Raw genomic sequence first — 20755 nt, 5'->3', positions numbered from 1 at the left:
TAGTCCCTCAAGCACTCGTATAAAAAAAATTACTTGTGTTTTATAATTATAAAAAAAATGTGAGAAGTACATATTATTAAAAAAAATGGTTAAATATCTTTTTGCCCCCTGTGGTTTAACAACATTATTTTTTGTCCTCTAGGGTTTAGTTTTTATCATAGGAGGTATTCGGGTTTACATAAAGACGGAGATGGTACTTCTGTCTAAATTTCGTCCAAAATTTGATAGATAGCTACGTCAGCACAATTAAGAAATTGACACTTCATATACCTAATTAAAAAATAATAATAATAATTTTTTTTTTTTAAAAAAAATTGAAAACAATTAAAAAAAAACAAAAACAAAAACAAGTTTTGCGGTGACTGTAGCCACCTCTTCGGCCATTTGGGGGGTGGCCCTATCTGGCTAGATTGCCACCCCACAGTCCATGAGGGTGGTTCGGCTACCCTCAAGGGGCTAAATGGAGGTGACTGAAACCACCCCAAAAATAGAGGTGAAGTTGAAGTAGGAGGGTTATAGGTGAAGCTTTTCAGCTTCAGTTGCGAAAGATGGAGCTGTCAGAAAAATGGAGTCGATGACAAAAAATAGAGGTGCATCTTAAGTAGGAGGGTTAGAGAGAGCCATCACAAGTACAAGTGAGAGCCAAGCAGGAAATCTTGTTTATAACATGGTGAGCATCAATGGTAATGAAAGAGAATGTAACGGCGATACATTTGAAATACCAGGACTGGAACTTGAAACTCGGATTAGTAAGCTTGAGAGAGTGATTGCTGAGCTAAAAGCAACAATATTTAGCGGCAGATTTGAGGCATAGAGGTGGCTAGTCACCCTCAATTTTTAATTTTTTAATTTTAAGTTTTAATTAAGTATATGAACATGTGTTAATTTTTTAATGGTATTAAAGTGACTTTCTGTTAAATGTTAGACGGATGGACTATCTTCGTCTTTATGTAAAGTCGATGTACTTTCTGTGATAAAAACTAAACTATAAAAGACAAACAAATAAAATTGTTAAATCACATTAGACAAAAAAAAATATTTAACAAATATATATATATATATATATATATATATATATAATTCTCTTTTTTAAATAAATTCGTATAAATTAATTACAACCAAGTGATTGGTAAGTGTACCTACTAGGATTAGGAAGATCCTTTCCCAAAGTCTATTAAATGCCGCCTATAAATTCGGTTTGTTTTTTTCCTGAAAACTCTCATCCTCTACAGTAGGAGGAGAGTGGTGGAGAATTTTGTTCATTTGCACTCCAAAACCCCACCCCCAAAACCCCCCCCCCCCCCCCCCCCCCCCCCCACACCATGTTCAGCACCTGCTCACTCCTCCTCCGCCGCGACGGCCCCCGCCACCTCAAACACCTCTCCACCACCACAACCACGACGCGCTTGCCTGCGGACCTCCCACTTTCTCACCCCACATTCCTCGTCTGGGCCTCCAACACCTCTCTCGGCAAGACGCTAGTCTCCGCCGGCCTCGCGGCCTCCTCTCTGCTCTCCAAGTCCCATTCCAGACCCCGAAAATTCCTCTACCTCAAGCCCGTCCAGACCGGCTTCCCCTCCGATTCAGACTCCTCCTTCGTCTACCGCAAGCTCTCCCGCCTCTCTCTCCGACGCCACTCCCTTTTCCCTCTCTTCTCCTCCAACCACGTACTCAGGGCCTCCGTCCCTGCCGCCAATGCGGTCTTGGGCCAGGGGATTGCTGAGAATGGCGAGTGCGAGATCCGACATCTGGGGTGGTACGAGGAGAGGGTGTTAGAAGGGGAGCGGGCAAGCGCTGCCGCCTCCGAGTTGGTTTGTAAGACGCTGTACGCGTGGAAAGACGCCGTGTCGCCGCACTTGGCGGCGCAGAGGGAGAACGCGGTGGTGGAGGACGCTGCGGTGCTGCGAGAGTTGCTCAGGTGCTTGAGAGTGGAGTTGGAAGGCGGCGGAGATGAGAAGAAGGAAATGGATGCTTTCTGCGTCGTTGAGACCGCTGGTGGGATTGCGAGTCCAGGGCCTTCTGGGTCGCTTCAATGTGACTTGTATAGGTACGTCATCACTTATTTATTTATTTATTGTTTTTATTTCATTTTCTTTTGTGGCTCATAATTGTTAGTGTCCTTCGTATTGTAACGCCATACACTAGCTACTATTTAGTTTAAAACCTCTCTCCCATTTCTTTGTCAAGTCAATTAAAATCCAAGCTAGTTCTCAAAATCAAAGCAAACCTTTCTTTACCAACAGATGCCGGGTTTTTAGAAACTATCATGACAATGCGCCTTTTCAGAAGCGTCATTGTAAAACACTTTTCTTAATGTAAAATGAGAGAGAGACTTTTCTTTCATAGTAGATGCTAAAACTGAAAATCCTTAGCATTTTTCCTTTTCAATATCATATCATTGTATGCACTTTCAATTCACTTGCTAGCCGATAATAATGTGAAATATCATTTAAATCAAAATATGCTCATGGTACAATATATATTCTAATATTCATAATCCGAAAAACATATTATTTACTTAATAATTTAATTTATAGTTTTGTTAAGAGTACTCTCCTATTTAACACTGGGTCATCAAGTGTACTCTCCCATTTGATACTAGTTCGCTAAGCTCACTCCCCCACTTGACACTAGGTCGTTAGGCGTACTCCCCCACTTAACATTGTGATATCAAGCGTACTCTCCAACTTAACAGTGGGTTGTTACCTGTATTCTCCCAACTAACGCTGGGTTGTTACGCACAATTTCCCACTCAATACTAGGTCATTAAAATTCTCATTCTCATAAAAATTTATTTTTTTAAAACTAATCTTTCCATTTCGTTTATAATACTTGTACTTTCTTTGAAACTTTTCTTTAAATTCATTTTCTTGTAGATCATGTAAAGCACAGTGCAATAATGACATGTAAAATATTTACAATGCGGGGCTCATATTCACAAGTAAACTATGCATGTACATGGTAAAAGCAGTTCATAATAAAATTAGTTATGTTGTTGGTGGGAAGCTTTATTTATTTTTTATTTTTTTTGATGTCGGGGAACCTTTCCAAGGCAGGGTCCTTCGGACCCACCCCTGTAGAGTAAACTCCGATCCTGTACACCGCACCTTCGGAAGTTTTCCTACACAGAACTGGTTAAATCGCTGGCTTTTCACTATGGGGTGTGGCCCCAAAGAATTGTTTGCACCCATGAGGTGTTGAACCTTGGACCTTGAAGGGGATGATACCTCAAGACCAAGGCCTCCACCACTTGGGCCAACCCCTTGGGGTTGTGGGAAGCTTTATTTATCCAAACATGTAAAACATATTTCAATACTATTGGTAAGAAGTTTTACTTACAACTTTTGCTAAATCCTTTGCCTACTTGTTTGCCTTTATCACTTGTTTGTCTGCATCATATTACGTTTACTCGTTAGGGCTTACTTTCGTTTGGAAACCTTAAAACTTATTTCATAGCTTCATCAACCTTTCCAAATTTAAAAGTCCTAACTTTTCAAATCTGGACAGTCCCATTTGAGTGGACTGTAAACGCAGTTGTGAACAGGGCTCTCTAGAATTAGCTCATTCAAACGGGGATCTCTACTTCTAGAATTAGCTCATTCAAACGGGGATCTCTACTTCTAGAATTAGCTCGTTCAAATGGGGATCTCTGCTTCTACCTCGTTTGACCGGGGTTCTCTGCACCTCAACTTGAAAAACCTACTCAAACCGATTTCTAACACTTCCAAATCCTTCATTTACTCCACCTACGCCTATACAACCAAACTTGCATCTCAAAACAACAACTTTTATGTTAAAATCCTTGCCTTTTTATGAAAACCTTAGTTTTCCGTACTTTTCTCACCTTCTCCAAATCATAACTCAAATACCCTAACCACAACCCAATATTTTCATTTGATCAACACAACAACCACAAGAATTCAACACAACTTCCAATACAACATCAAACAAACCCTAAACATCAAATATTCCCAAAGCATATAACTTTAGGTTCAAAAAAATCTTAATGCAAGTTTATCAAGCTTTCTCAACTTCATTAACCAGCAATTGCTTCCATACTTTATGCCTTTGGACTGTGGCGTATGTCTTCCCGGTGTCGATTAGTTACGATGACTTTCTTGTTCGCTTTTCCCTTTCTAGTTAGGTGATCCCATTGTATACTCCCGGTGTACTTTGGGGTGCCTTTACACTTTCAATAAGATTGACTTTTACTTATCAAAAAAATACAATTCATGAATGAAAATGAGAAATGCGAGGAAACGGAGTGTAAGAAAATTATACCTTCAAGATCTTCTCCAAGCTTCTCCTTTCTTCTGTCACAACTTTCTCTCTCTAAAACCTTCTTCTCTCTCACTAAAACTCTCTTCTAACAATCAAAAACTAGACCTCCAGCAAGGCTTTGGACGAACTGAAAGAGAGAATGGATTTTATCTCCTCAGCTCAGGTGTTTAAGTAGAGATTTTTGCGCCTACTGTACACTGGCGTTCAAATGGAACATATCCCTTTCGAACAGCACCGACTATGTCGCACCATAGAAACTTAGACACGTGGAGATATTTTCCTGTTTGAACGGTGTTGTGTCAGATGCAATAAATTTGCGTCGAGTTAACGTCACGTTGTTTCATGCAAAATTTGACACGTGGAGTTGTTGTTCCGTTCAAATGGCACGTTTAACCCGTTTGAATGGCATTTGACAATCGACATTAAATTGGGCATCAAATCAATCTTTTCCGCATGTGACGAAATTGTGGCCGTCAATATTCACCTGCCACTCGATCATGGGTTAACACAAGGAGATGTTTCGTTCAAACTACACATTCTTCTGTACGAATGCGGATAACTTAGATTTGATCTTTGTCATTCGTTTTCTTGTGCTTGCCGCTATCTAACACGTGGTACCGTGTCTTGTTTGAATAGGGCTACCTTCCGTTTGAATGGGACATTCTGGTTCTAGAAATTTTCTAATTTTTCAAGCCTAACTTCCAAACCTAATTGATTCGACATCTTTGGGTCTAACCATGTGTAATTTCAACTTGATGAGACATATCTTTTATTAAAATTTTATTTTATTATTCTTTTTTTTTTGATAAGTAATAATGATATAAAAAGCGCAACCCACATACACGAGAAGTATAAAAGAGAGCGCCTAAGAGGGAGAAAAATGAAAAAAGAAATCAGAGAAACTAATCCCTATAGGAGCAAGCCAAGCGGCCGTCCAGGAATACAAAGTAAAGAAGAAGAAATGAGTCAATTCTTCTATGGTCCTAATGGAGTTCTCAAAGCATCTAGCATTTCTTTCATTCCAAATACACCACATGAGACACAGAGGGATCATCTTCCACACTACCGCGGTTCGGGAACGTCCTTCCGACCGCCAACAATCAAACAAGCCCCTCACCTTGCAAGGCATGACCCAATGCAACCCAAACCGATCAAAAATAGTATGCCAAAGAATGCTCGCGGTCTCACAATGGAGAAGAAGATGATCGATTGACTCTCCCTTCTTCTTGCACATACAACACCACTCCACTATCACTAGGTTCCTCTTCCGCAGGGTGTCGTGAGTCAAAATCTTGCCTAAGGCCGCGGTCCACCCGAAAAAAGCCACTCGCAAAGGCACCTTAGTACGCCAAATGCTCTTCCAAGGAAACACCTCATGATCTAAATTAGACAAGGCCTTGAAAAGTGACTTAACCTCGAACTTGCCTTTCTTAGACGATGACCAACGAATACGATCCATAGAACCTGTGGATATCTTGCAAGAGTACAACCGGTCCAGGAAAGAAGAAATCAAATCCATCTCCCAGTCCTGTACGGGCCGCACAAAAATGACATTCCACTCGACCACCCCACTCCTCCACATGAAGTTATCCTTCACCCAAGCTTCTTTATGTCTGGCGATGTTGAACAAGGACGGGAAAGCATGCTTCAAAGAGGAATCCCCACACCAAATATCATGCCAAAAACGAACTTTCGAACCCACCTCCACCTCAAAACGGATGCCTTTGGCAAAAAAATCCCAACCTTGACGAATGTGCTTCCATAAGCCCACACCATGGGAACCCGAGACCTTCTTTGTGCACCACCCACCATCCTGATCTTCATACTTAGATTTGATAACCTTATACCACAAAGCCTCACTCTCATTCGCATCTCCAAAGCCATTTACCTAGGAGAGCTTGATTAAACTGATGCAACTTTCGAATGCCAAGCCCGCCGTACCGAAGGGGACGACAAACTTGATTCCAATTTATAAGATGCATCTTAGGCTCGTCTCCCATCCCTCCCCATAAGAAATCTCTTTGAACTTTCTCAAATCTTTTAGCTACACTCATAGGGATCGGAAATAGAGACAAAAAGTAAGTCGGTAGATTAGAGAGCGTACTCTTAATAAGAGTTAAACGACCTCCTTTAGAGAGTTACATTCTCTTCCAACCTACCATTTGACGCTCCATCTTTTCGATCACATCATTCCACATAGCTGTATCCTTATGCGCCGCCCCAAGAGGGAGACCCAAATACTTCATAGGCAAATCGGCAACACTACACCCAAAGATATCAGCTAAACCCCCAATGTTCTCCACCTCCCCAATAGCCACAATTTTAGACTTTCCAAGATTCACTCTCAAACCCGAAACAGCTTCAAAACATAAAAGAATGAGCCGCACATACCGGATTTACTCAATCGAAGCTTCACAAAAAATCAAGGTGTCATCAGCAAATAAAGAGTGAGAGACCACCAACTCCAATAATACCCTATTTCCCACTGAGAAGCCAGTCAAAAAGCCTAGGTCAACCGTCGCATTCACCATCTTACTCAATGCCTCCATAACAAGCGCAAAAAGTAACGGAGAAAGCGGGTCCACTTGCCGAATTCCCCTCGAGCTATTAAAGAAGCCTTTTGGAGAACCATTCACAAGAATGAAAAATCTTACCGACGTAATACACCACTCTATCCAAGCCCTCCACCTCTCGCCCAAACCACACCTATGCAGCAAATACAACACAAAGTCCCAATTAACATGGTCGTAGGCCTTCTCCAAATCTAATTTGCAAAGAACACCTGGCACCCCTAACTTCATGCAACTACCCACATATTCATTTGCAATAAGAACCGAATCTAGGATTTGACGACCCCCAATAAAAGCATTTTGAGAGTAGGATATGATCTTACCCAACACAGTTCTCATCCTGTTGGCAAGAACCTTAGATACAATTTTGTACACCCCTCCCACCAAGCTAATGGGCCGAAAGTCCTTCATCTCCACCGTTTCCGCCTTTTTTGGGATCAAGGAAATAAAAGTTGCATTCAAGCTTTTCACCAGCTGTCGTCTACGATGGAACTCGGCAAAAACAGCCATAACATCATTCTTAACAACACCCCAACAAGCTTGAAAGAAAGCCATGGAGAAGCCATCCGGACCCGGAGCCTTATCACCATCCATACCTTTAACCACCTCCCAAACTTCCTTTTCCTCAAAATCTCTTTCTAACCACCTTTTATCCTCCTCATCAATGGACAAAAAAGGCTGGTTGTCCATTCTAGGTCGCCACGTGCTTTGTTCCGAGTATAAGCTTTGATAATACCTCACAGTGTGATCTTTTACCTCAGCCGGATCATCGGATAAAACGTCATTAATACGAAGCACTTTCACACGATTATACTTGCGATGAGAGTTAGCCATTTTATGAAAGAAACGAGTATTGCGGTCCCCCTCCTTGAGCCACAAAGCTTTCGATTTTTGGCGCCAATGAATTTATTCACACAACAAGGTGTTCGCCAGATCTTTCACCATATCCGCCTTTCGGGCCTTCTCCTCCTGGGCTAAGCCTCTTACCTCTGCCAACTCATCCAACTCCTGAATACCTCCCAACAACTCTTTTTTCTTCCTCCCAATGTCCCCAAACACCTCCTCATTCCACTTTTTCAAATCCAATTTAAGGGATTTCAATTTCTTAGCTAGCACAAAACTAGGTAAACCCTCAACCGAATAAGACCCCCACCAAGACCTAACCTTGTCAACAAAACCTTCAGCTTTCTTAATATCTTATCTTTCTTTTAGCCTTTAATTTACTCAGGTGTTGCACAAAGGCTCTATGCAGGTAGAACATTTTCTTTATTATGTAAACTGTTAATTCAGGTCTTTGTTACATGTATGGGCAGGCCTTTGCGTTTACCTGCTATTCTTGTTGGAGATGGGCGGCTTGGTGGTATTTCTGGAACCATTTCAGCTTATGAGAGTTTGAAACTTCGAGGTTACGATGTTGTTGCTGTTGTTTTTGAGGATCATGGTCTTGTAAATGAGGTGCCATTATTGTCTTATCTGCGAAATAGGTAACTTTTCTCTTATTAATTTATTTTTGTACACTGTATGATTCTAAGAAATTATAAGCAAACTATAATACGCTCATCACAAATTGTGTATTTTGATTTTCTCTCTTTAACGTAATCATGTGCTTTGCCATCTAATAATTTTTAATTTTTCTCATGTAGTAGCAGTGGTTTATATGTATATTCATCTATGATCATTTGTTCTTTTTAGGGTGCCTGTCCATGTGCTGCCACCAATTCCAGAAGATTTATCAAATGACCTAATGGAATGGTTTGATGACTCCTGTGGTGTATTTGATTCTCTGAAGGAAAAAATGTTATCAGCTTATTCAGAGAGAATTAAGAGATTGCATGACATGCCAAAGAAGGCGGGAGAGATTTTCTGGTGGCCATTCACTCAGCACAAACTTGTACCCGAAGGAGCTGTTACGGTGATTGATTCACGATATGGTGAGAATTTTGCGATCTTCAAGGTTCGTGTCATAGCAATGGTCAATAGTTTGATTTTCCCCCCTCCCCTCTTTTTTAATTATATTTCTTCTTTTTTGTTTTGCCTTTTTTTGCTTCCTTTATTTTTTTCAGTGTGCTTGTTTCTAACCTTGTATCTTTGTCTCTCTTTATCATTTCATGCCGCAAAAGTAATATGCCAAACTATGTTCAATTTCCATTGTAGGATCAGAATAATGGATTCATAACTCAACAGTTTGATGCATGTGCCAGTTGGTGGACTCAAGGACCTGATGCTACTTTACAGGTCGTTCTCATGAGTAGTTTCTAAGCCTTTTCTTTTCTTCATTGTGTACCCCATATGTCGGAATATTTCTCCTTAAAGGGGATCTAAACCATGCGGTCTGTGTGCTCACATAATTTCCCCATAATTATTTACTCAAAGTGTGGTCTAAGCATAGAGTTATTGTAATTCATCTTCTTCATTGATAGCATTTCTGAAGTATTTAATGTGGTGTTTTTTAGGGGGCTTCAGACTGAGCTTGCTAGAGACTTGGGTTATGCTGCCGCAAGATTTGGGCATGTGATGTTTCCTGAGAATGTTTATGAGCCAGTCTTAAAATGTGCAGAGCTTTTGCTTGAAGGTGTGGGGAAAGGTTTGTATTTTTTTCTTTCTTTTTTCCCATCTATGTATTAGAATTTTTTTTGTTGAAATTATTGCTTCAGGTGTTTTTGATAGAAATTTCCGGAAGTTTGGGCTGTCTCATGCGATAAGTTTTTTTTTGTTTTTTTTTTTTGATAAGTCTGTCTCATGTGATAAGTTGAATCCATAATTGAGTAAATGATAGTCTTCGTATTTAGTTTTAGGGTCAGCCAAGGATAATACTGATGGTACGAAGGGATCCAAGGAGTGGTCATATATTAAGAAGAGATTGTTTTTCTCATTTATTTTCTCATCTTTTCTTCTATTATATTTTATTACTTATGTGATTGCTGCATATGGATAATGCTAAGGTTGCTCTGTATGCAGGTTGGGCTACCCGAGCATATTTTTCAGATAATGGATCTACGGCCATTGAAATTGCTCTCAAGATGGCATTTCGTAAATTTTCCTTTGATCATGGAATCCTTTCTGAGGATAACACAGCTGGAAGAAGTGTTGAGCTCATGGTGGGCCTCACTAATCCTTTTCTCCTTGCCTACTGATAGTGTACATATTTTATGATAAAATTATTATTTTTTTGTATATATATTTTTTGATAAATAGGGCTTTTGTTTTTTTGTTATTTTCTGACTGTTAAAGGGTGAATTTTCTCTTAATATTCAAATAGAATGCTGGTAACTCAGGCAGGTTTATTTCAGGTTTTAGCTCTTAGAGGATCTTATCATGGTGATACTTTAGGTGCTATGGAAGCACAAGCACCATCGGCTTATACAGGCTTCCTCCAGCAGCCATGGTATGAACAGTTTGTGACAAAAGCATGTGTGGAAACACTCCAAATTTATTTCTTTTATATACTTTGAATTTTGGAGTTTGTCTTGGTTAATAAATGGTATTATGCCTCTAGTTTTTCATGGTTCCTTATAATGTGTATGTAAGGCTTTAGATGATGTGGGCTGACACTGGAATAGCTCATGCATTTGTTGTACAAAAGAAAATTAAAACATTGAAGCAATTAGGTTTCATATAGCTTGTGTGTATTTTTCATAAGAAAATAGTTTCCTCTTCTTCTCCAAGAATACGCACGTGTCTGTGAAAAACAAGCTATTAATCATCGAACCTTTATAACAATTGATTTATGATAATGCTTAAAATTCAGTTAGCTCATTGCTCTCTCTCTCTCTCTCTCTCTCTCTCTCTCTAGTGGCGGTGCGTGCAGGTGCTTCCCACCATTTCTTGTCATTGGTGTACTGGTTCTCTTTGTTCTTTAGCTTTGCTAGGATTTGGGTGGTTTCATGGTTATCTGGGAAGATGTTCTCGACGTTGTCTGAGGAGCTTGCTGCAAGTTTTGCATCTTGTGGTCTTCGTTAGTGGTTTAAAGGCCTATGGGGAAGTTTTTCTTTGTAGAATCGAAATCCTTTGAATTCATTCTTGAGCCGGGGGTAATTCTTTTAGGCTACACATATTGAAAAGAGGGAAAGGGTATCTTCGATTGATTTTTTTTGGGAAGAGATGGAGTTTTTTGGTTGCTCTTGACTGTCGGTGCAGTGGCTAGACTAGAAAATGCAGGCTTCATGCAAAAACTCTGGAATGGTCAGAATGTAGTCTTGGGTCAACGCTGTTGTAATACCCACGGGAGGTATATGGCCATTGAAGAGTTCAATGGCAGTGGGGGAGGGCAAGAAAAAATGGGGTTGGTACAGGTTTGTGGAGGTGTTACAGTTCCTGTTGTCTCCGCTTATACCTACAAAAAGGGATCCCCTGATTGCCATTTCTCATCACTATTACATTGTTGGAGGACTCAAAGGCTGGGACATCCCAAGGAGGCTATCTAGAAAGTTTTTCTAGTGTTCTTAACGTGGAGCATTTTGAGAGAAAGGAACTTACATCTATTTGAGGACTACGAGTCTAATGTGTGTTTAAAATCATCTTTTTTGAGATATTTCTTGGATTGGTCTGTAACCTGTGTTCAAAATTTCTCCTCTTCGAATATTTTTAGATCTTGTTAACCTTTTAGATTCTAGACACCTTTAAGATTGTTGTTTCTCTTTTTATACTTTTCGTGTATGAGGAATTTGCCTTTTCTTTTCAATAAATTATTATTCATAAAAAAAATAAAAAAATAAAAAAAATGATTTATGGATTTTCACAGGTACACTGGAAGAGGTCTTTTTCTGGATCCTCCTACAGTCTACATGTGCAACGGTGTATGGAATCTTTCCTTGCCTGAAGGGTTGTGTTTTGGGAACCCAAAGCTTGAAAATATAGGTAAACTTTAAAATTTTATTTATTTATTTATTTTTATTTATGTCTACTGTTATTGTTCATTGTCATTTAGGTACCTTCTTAACTTTATTTGACATTTTTTACAGCCTTCAGTTCGCGCAATGAAATTTTTCATAGGATAAGGGACAATTCAGATCTAGCTGAAATTTATTCATCTTATATATCACAACAATTATCGCAATATTCAGGATCAGGAGGGTTTAAACATATAGGAGCACTGATTTTGGAACCAGGTAAGATAAGTTATATTGTTATTCTTTTTCAATTTCTTCCATTTGTCTATGGCACATTTTCATTTTAGTGTCTTATACATTTGGAAACTGAAAGTAACTTTTGAATGAAGTTCATTCTATATTTGGAAACTTGATGCTTCATAACGTGAAAAAGGATCTAATGAGCCCCATTTCTGAGTTGATGTCATCTTCTGCATTTCATTCTATCAAATGCAGCTTTGGAGGCTTTTGGCCCTTCTGGGCCTCCTTTGTTGGTTTCACCTCGGAAAAGTCTTACTCTAGATGATGGGCTTACTGAGCTTCTAACTTATTACATTTCTTTGGTTATTGGAAGAAAATGCAAGTGAATTGAAGGAAACTATAAGCACTTCTTGCCTGGTTGAATTCTGTGTTGGATCCCGGATTTGAATTCTAGGAGAAAATATATGATATTTTTAAAACAATCCAAATAAGAATTTCATTAAGCTTATCGATTTAGATACTTATTCTTATAAATTCAATAGTTCGCTAATTAATGTTGAATATTGCACATGTTGCAATAATTTCTGATTTGTTGGCAACTTTTTTTCTTCAAAACTTTGACTAATTCATTGAGAATAACCTTTTCCCACACTCAATTTTATATGAATTTTCCAAATTTCCAAGACTTTTCCATTGCATTGGCTTCTCTGATTTTTCATCTCCTGATTGCAAATGCGATTTTTTGGTATAACCATATTTAGGGACTTTCTTGGCATTAATGAATCTTTAGTAGCACACTTTTTGCTATATTGGTATCAATGAATGTTAGACCTGTACTCTGGACCGTGCACTCATACAATGTGTTCAGTATTGGTATTTCTGATCTGGATGAGATCATGTACTATCATATGCCTATTTTCTGCTGACGTGCGTGCTCTTTCCTGGAAACTCTGCAATTTTCTCATTCAATGGTTCTGATTGTTATATAGTTATTCTAGCTGCTGGGGGAATGCATATGGTTGATCCACTTTTCCAGCGGGTACTTGTTAATGAGTGCCGAAGTAAAAGAATTCCAGTTATCTTTGATGAGGTTTTTACAGGTTTCTGGCGTCTGGGAACCGAGGTTGGTTGCCCTTTAGTGACATTTAATTCTTTTTTTCCTTGGATCACTTGATCCGAAAAATTGTTTTTCTTCTGGCAGACTGCAGCAGACCTACTTTGTTGTGTACCAGATATAGCCTGCTTTGGGAAGCTGATGACTGGTGGGACTATACCCTTGTCTGCCACATTGGCAACCAATGCTGTATTTACCTCCTTTATTGGAGACTCAAAGGTAATTTATTGTGCTGGCTTTTCTTTTGTTTCTTTTTTAATTTCATGTGTCAGTTAGGGGGTTTCTTATGGAAGACAATATTATGTAGGAATTTGAGATAATGGCTTCTGGTGGTATGGTTTTGGCTGCCACATTTGTTGCCTTTGATGTTTTTGTATGCATTTCACCCTAGAGTCAAAATATTGTAATAGGACTGACAGGGACTGGTAATAGCAATGCTAGGAAACTTTAGGGTTTAGGATCGGTTTGTATGCTGTAAAGTCCTAGTCAGATAGAGATATTTTGTTGGTGTATTCTTACTTTATAAAGTCCCTTTTCTTGGTGAATCTGCCCATTTTTTTTTTGTCCGAGTATTTTTTGATACATTATTACCTAACATAGAGAGGTCCTATTTTGGCTGTCAAAGCAAAATTATGCTTTCAATAATTTGGTGACATGGTATAAATCTGTTCATTTTAACTTACTGCATTCAAGTAAACCAAACTTTGAGGTAGTCTGCGTATATTTTAGATGAATATTGGTAGTTAAATAGAGGTTTAAAATACGTTTATAGGATTATTAAATGTTAACTTAGCACCCTTTGGAAGAGTATTTAGCAGCATAAGTCCCCATGATTTTTGCTTGGTTGGCCTCCCTAGAGAAGATCCCCACCATGACTAACCTAAGTAAGCAAAGTCATTATGGATGATTGGTGTTGTATGTGTAAAGGGAGCAAGGAATCTGTGGATCATCTTCTACTCCAAAGTGAGATTGCTAGTGCCTTAAAGAGTGCTATTTTTAGTGGTGTTGGGTTAGCTTGGGTTATGCCTGAACAAGTGGTAGTCCTTTTCGCTTGTTGGAAAGGGTTGTGTGGCAATCCTCGGAGTGTAGTAGAGTGGATGATGGTTTAGTTTTTCCTTTTGTGATTTCTTTAGAGGGAAATAAATAATAAAAGTTTTGAATACTGCAAGAGGACAGTAGTGGAACTAAAGCCTTTCGTTTTCAATTCTCTTTACCACTAGATAGTTGTTTTAGATTGTCTTAATTTGCTTAGTTTTTATGATTTTCTGGATCTTTTTTCTTTTTCTAGCTAGGTGTATTTCTTATATATTTCTTGTGTACCTAAGTTGCGCATTTTGCACTTTTTAATAATATTTAAATTGCTAAAAAAAAAAAAAAAAACTCCAGAGCTTTACTTTTTCTGTTTTGTAACATATCTCCACTGAGTTTTTCTTTTTCTCTCTCTTTCCCTGAAAACATATATTAATTTAATAAGTGCATAATAACGCTATAATCATAAAAAGATCAAAATTTTTAATTAATGAATGTCTGTTTTTTTTTTAGGTTTCTGTCTTTTGCTTTTCCCATTTCTGCTCTTTATAGCTTTCAGTTGACGTATTTGTTGTCTTTGTACTCTGAAAATTCCTGACACCATCTGTCTTAGAATCTGTGTTCTCCCTAGTTGTGTATACTTTTGTTCTAAACAGATCTCTGAAACTATTTAAATGATAAATAATGAGCTGAAGTTCTCTTCATTCTGTTACAGCTCAAGGCCCTTTTGCATGGACACTCATACTCTGGACATGCTATAGGGTGCACAGCAGCTGTTAAATCCATAGAATGGTTTAAAGATCCTCAGACAAATCTTAACATCGCTTCTGAAGGAAGGTCGCTTAGGGAGGTATGTTGATTATCATTATCATTATTTTTTGGGTTCTTAGATATTACAAATCTTCCATTAGCATCAACATTACAAATTTACTAATGGGGTGCTTCAGGCCCTCATTTTTTAATATATATAATAAATGATCACTGTTCTGAGTAGTAGTAAGGGGCTCAACCTTATATGCTTTACGATAAACATTCAAGCCAATGATTCATAAAATTAAATGAAAAAAAAAAAAAGGCGCCAATGGTCTTTGGACCAAATGATATATCCTTCCCCCCCCAAATAAGGGGAGCAGGGAAAGATTATAGTTCAATTCTGTTCTGGTTGTGTTCAAAGGTTCAAAGCTTTCAGTTTCCATGATTAAATATTCAGTTTGCAAATTAAAAAAAAAAAAAAAAAAGCTTCCTTAATATAGTTTGGAAAAAAATGCATTAACCCCTTCCAAGTATACGCTCTTTTTCGATCTTTATTCTTTTTAAACCCCCCCTTCCTGAAGGTTCTGAATTTTGCAATGTTGTCCATTCGTTAGCCAATTTCATCTTCTATGACGGAAAATGACTCATGTGTGTTGCATGTGGGTTTTTTAGTGGATAAAACATCCAAAATAGGGGTGAATGGCTACCCCCAGATGCCCAATGTGGGTGACTACAGCCAACCCCATTTTTTATTTTGTTTTGTTTTTTGGTTGTTTTTTAAAAGGAGAAATGGGGGCATTTTGGACTTTTCATCCACTAAAAACCCATGTGCGACATATTTGAGTCATTTTCCGTTAGAGAAGACGGAAATGGCTAACGGATGGTCTCATTTCCACTTTTTAAACATTGGAGGCAAGATCGAAAAAGCGTGTATACTTGGAGGGGTTAATTGTTTTTCCCCAGATAGTTTCTTTTCCCTTGCTAGTTCCTATGAGAGTAAAAGAAATGGTACAACCTCATTTTTAGTATATAAATCTACCTTAATTTTACTTGCAATTACGTTCTGATAGATGTTTTAACTATTTGAACTTGAAAGAGACATGTGGAGACAGTTGATCATCTCTTTTTCCACTATGAGGTCGCCAGGGCACTATGGTATGCTATTTTCAGCCGTTTTGGATTGAATTGGGTTATGCCTAATAGGGTGGCAGATCTTTTTGCCTGTTGGTGGACGGGAAGTCGTTCACAGAATGCTACGGTGTGGAAGATGTTCCCTCTTTGCCTTTTGTGGTGTTTGTGGAGAGAGAGAAATGCGAGATGTTTTGAGGATTTTGAGAGGTCTTTGGAGGAGCTTAAGTCTTTTTTTTTTTTTTTTCTCTCCCTGTTCACTTGGACAGCTGCTTATTTAGCTCTGTTAGTGATCAACTTTCCCGATTTTCTTGTTCTTTTAACTTCTTCTTCTTAGGCGTTTTCTTGTATACGTTCTGTGTACTTGAGTTGCACCCCTGCGCTTTTTGGTATATACATATAAATATCCCCAGCTTCAATTACATGTAGAGAAGCTATGAATTAATTCTTGTAGCCCTTGTTAGCCCCTAAAATAGACAAACTTATGGAGGCTGCTGTTTCTGTTCAGCTTCATTACAACAATTTCGCCTAGTAGTGATCATGCTAAAATAATTTTTACTTATGGGAACCACAAATCGAATTTATTTTTTCAAATACTTGCAGTTATGGGATGAAGACTTGGTGCGACAGATTTCATCAATTCCTGTAGTTCAAAGAGTGGTTGCGTTGGGAACTCTTTGTGCCTTGGAACTCCGAGCAGAGGGCCGTAATGCTGGGTATTGTCTGATCAGCTTCTCTGAACTATTTTTAAGTGTCATCTTCTATTAACTGTCATTGTAGCTCCGCATGCATTCTTTAACACTTCCCAACTTGTAAGCTAGAATGTTTCAATATGAAAGTTATGTCCTTAGAAACTCTTTCTTGAAGCATCCTGTACTTGTGCAACTTCTTATTTTGCAATCATATAGGCAGTACACAGTGGTTCTTCATGATTCATGGTAACCCTGAACTCATTAGTAGGGTTATCCAGATCAGGCAAGTACAAAAATTTGAGCTTGTGTGTCTTGAACAGATTATGCCATATCCCTCTAAAAAACAAAATTAGGAAAGAAAGAAAGAATTTCCAAGACATGCTACAGTTGATTTTAGCTAAGGCCAACTGGCCAAGAGAGGCATTGCCCTATTCCTATTGTAACAAACACCTGCCTTTGATCTGGTTTTCTTTTCTTTGTGACTTGATCTTCCACCATATGGATTGCACTACTGCCTTGTTTTCTGGTTCAGAGTCCCTGCATCTCTATAGTTTAATGTTTTTTCCCTCGTTCAAGAAGTTTTGCTCTAAGCAGGTGTCTTTTTACAGGTATGGATCGCTATATGCGAGCTCTCTTCTTCAGAAACTCCGTGAAGATGGTGTCTACACGAGGCCCTTGGGCAATGTCATATATCTCATGTGCGGCCCCTGCACATCTCCTGAGCTCTGCAGCCAACTACTTGTCAAACTTCACACAAGACTTGAAGAGTTTTGCCAAATTAAGGAGTTTACAAAATTCTGAGTTATAGTAATTGAAAGCTATTCTATGTTCTTCTCTTTTATGGGCCCCGTGTAGAGTGGCGGGGCTTCTTTTTGTTAAGGATTTATAACCATCAATAATTTTTATTTATAAGGATCTATAATAATTGATAGTTTTGTTGGGAAATCAAAGAAAATGGTAAGATAAGAAAGAGAGATTGCAATATATGAAACTAGTTGTTTAGGAGTGTTTTAGTGAATAAATGTGACAAATTATCAGTCGATCGTATCTACTTGACAAATTCCCTTAGGGTCCTCCTTTCTCTCTTTCATTAGGATCAGAGATGGAAAAGACCCTACATGTAGCCTTCTCCTTCATTCAATTAGAAAAGAAAAGAAAAAAAAAGAAAAAAAAAAGTCACTGCTCTTCCAAAGCTTGTGTATAAAAGAACATTAAGGAGCTACACCACTCGATCGATGCCACACCATTGAGGAGCCGTTGAATAACCATGATCTTGCCAGGCAATCCAATTAAAGTGATATTAATGGAAAACCCGTGATGCAAGTAATCTATTATGATTAAAGCAACCTACGAATTAGACTCAAAAAATATTATTACCAACAATATATCGCGAACATTATTTTAGGCAATCAGCCAATATGAAGCCATGTACACCAAATCAAAATAAATTGGGCAATTAATCATGAACCCTAGAATACACTAGGCAATTGGCCAAACACATGACCATGTACCCCTATATTAATTTGGGCAATTGACTAGCATGCGGTCATGTACCCTATATTAGATTGCATTGATGAATTGATCATGTATCCAAGATTAGAATTGGGTAATTGGCCATGTACCCTAGATCAAGTTATATTAGGCAATTGGTCAACATACGATCATGAACCTATACTAAATTGTATTAATTAGCTAATGAATGACCATGTACTCCTATTCTACGATGAAGGACAAACAACCAGAACAATGCCATAAGCCCCCGTAATGAGCCATAGGGTGCGCAGCTGCTAAGCAAGCAATGAGAAAGAACTTTGATCCCCAAAGGAACCAACAAGTTTGACGATCCAATCTTGGCATTTGAAGTCAGTTACGCTATCACAAATTACCATACAAAAATGGGAGGACAAGGCACCAAATTCAAGCCAAGCACCAAGAAAAAACCCCAACAATAAAGGCTTCACATGAGAATTAATTAGTACAAATAATTTTAGACAATATATGAGAATTTATTACTACAAATGACATGGAGATCAGTTTTAAGGTAAGGCTTAAGAGTGTTGATTAAGTTAAATGAAGTCAAAGGAGGTCCTTGACCAAGCTTGAACCTCCTTTTCAAGTTGACTTATTCTTTGTCAATTAAGAGAGGCACCAAACTAGTGTCTTATCTCTCCCATGGCTGTCATGTGATAGCATAACCGATTTTGGGCTACCAGATTGGGTCACCCAACTCATCAACTTCTCGGAGAGATCATAGGCATTCTTCATCATTCGTGGGGCGACTATTCACCCAAGGGTTTGTCTTGAGGCTCATGGCCCTGTTCTGGTTGTTCGTTATTCATTGTTAGTTAGGGTGCATGGACGAATGTTGACCATTGTCCAATCTTTTTAATAATAATGCTTTTTCTTTATTCATTTCATAAAAATAGTGCATGTTTCTATAACAAAATAATATTATAAATACAATGAGAAATTTATTCTATTCAAATTTGATTTATTCGTTATTTAACTCTTTGAATGTCATCGTTCCAATCAGTTTCCAAATTTGCAGCATATTCAGGTGAATCAAGTCTCTCGCTGCTGCTTGGTCTAACACAACTTTCTCAAATAGATAGTGATTTTCTGGCTTTTCTATTTTCACTACAAGTGCATTCCCAAATGCGATCTCCTTTGTTGCTTCTACCAGTGACAATTCTTCCATATGCTTGATAATTTCTCCGCCATCGGTCAATGATTTACTCCCATAAAGAACCAAAGAGAAAACAAAAAAGACAGACCAGAAATCTAAGACCGTTACTCTTAAGGTTTTATATAAACAAACCCTTAGAAAATGAATAAAGAAAATTGAAACCTAAAAAAAAAAAAAAAAAAAACTTCACCCCATAAATCGCTATTCACAGAAAATATAAAGAGAAAACAAATAAAAACTGCTAGAGACTTAGCAAAAGTAGACTCACCACTATATTATTAATCAAAAATGAAAGGGCCGTGATACGAAGAACGCCGGCGAGCATAACTGCTCATGCACGCTAGGTTTCTTCTTAATTTTTTTTTTTAATAATTATAATAATAAAATATTATGTTTTATTATTTTAAAATATCAAATCACCCCAGCTTTCATCAGGCCAGGCGTGATGTTTAACATCACCCAAAATGAAAGAGTTTGAAAAGTTGGGTTTGTTTCTTCCCTCATCCTATAATGATTCTCTGGCGGCTAAGATTTTTTAGAAAGAGATGGGTAGTTAATCACTTAATTGGTTCAAAGAGCAATCAAATCCCAATTGCCCAATCTTGTCTGGGGCGTATAACAGATTGTCCGATATAATATGATCTTAAAAAACCTAAAAATCTTTTTTTAAAAAAAACTAATATTTCTCTATCTTCCAAAATAAATGAGTACATGTAAAAACTACTTATATTTTTCTCTTGTTTTAGTAACTCTAAAGCCAAGATATTTTGCAGGCCAAGTAGTTTTCCCATGTGCTTTTAATATTTGTTGCTTTTTGTCTGCTTCTCTTCTTTTATTTATTCTTAACAATTATGTGTCGTTTTCATTGTTTGCTGCTCCACCTCTTTTGCGGCAACACAAAAAGGGTGGAAAAAAGTGGACAAGAGTTCGTTCTTATCTTATCCTTAAATGTAAACTATGTTTGGTGGGTAGGGAGTGTTTATCATCTCTCCGTCTGAGTCAAATACACCAAATTTATTAGTATGCTTGGAGATTCCTGGCCGCTTGATCATAATTATCTGATCATTATTTTTCCCACTTTTTTTTATTTAGTTTTGAAAAAATAAACTTGTTTCATTTAAACCCAGTAAAATAATCCTTCTAAAACTAAACTTATTGCAATTGAGAGGCATAGAATTGATTTATGTTTTTATCTACTTTTTATTTTTTTTTATCTATATTTGTGTATTAATGATCTTTGGTATGATCGTACATTCAATTTATGACATTATTCACTCCTTTATAGTTAACAAACAATGATTGGAATCCATAAGGATTCTCTATATTATCTAAATTATTTATTTTACGTTCAAAATTTAAAGCAGATGTATTTACCCATGTACTTTTTTTTTTTTTTTTGGACGTTTCCAAGTAAGGAGAGGACAATAGAGAAG

The 20755-nt window shown here is 37.8% G+C and overlaps 1 protein-coding gene across 1 annotated transcript; it reads left to right on the top strand.

The window, feature by feature from the left end:
- Positions 1-1317: 1317 nt before the first annotated feature.
- Positions 1318-17751, top strand: BIO1 (adenosylmethionine-8-amino-7-oxononanoate transaminase). Its single transcript, XM_059605994.2, has 14 exons — positions 1318-2047; positions 8165-8335; positions 8544-8805; positions 9006-9086; positions 9315-9435; positions 9810-9949; positions 10142-10236; positions 11593-11708; positions 11813-11959; positions 12910-13043; positions 13122-13253; positions 14779-14913; positions 16548-16660; positions 17245-17751. The coding sequence occupies exons 1-14, from the start codon at positions 1323-1325 to the stop codon at positions 17435-17437; spliced, it is 2565 nt and encodes an 854-aa protein (XP_059461977.2). The 5' UTR covers positions 1318-1322; the 3' UTR covers positions 17438-17751.
- Positions 17752-20755: the final 3004 nt, after the last annotated feature.

Source organism: Corylus avellana, chromosome 9, assembly GCF_965113065.1.
Source record: "Corylus avellana chromosome 9, dhCorAvel1.hap1.2, whole genome shotgun sequence".
Taxonomy (NCBI): domain Eukaryota; kingdom Viridiplantae; phylum Streptophyta; class Magnoliopsida; order Fagales; family Betulaceae; genus Corylus; species Corylus avellana.
This window is presented reverse-complemented; position numbering and strand designations above follow the sequence as displayed.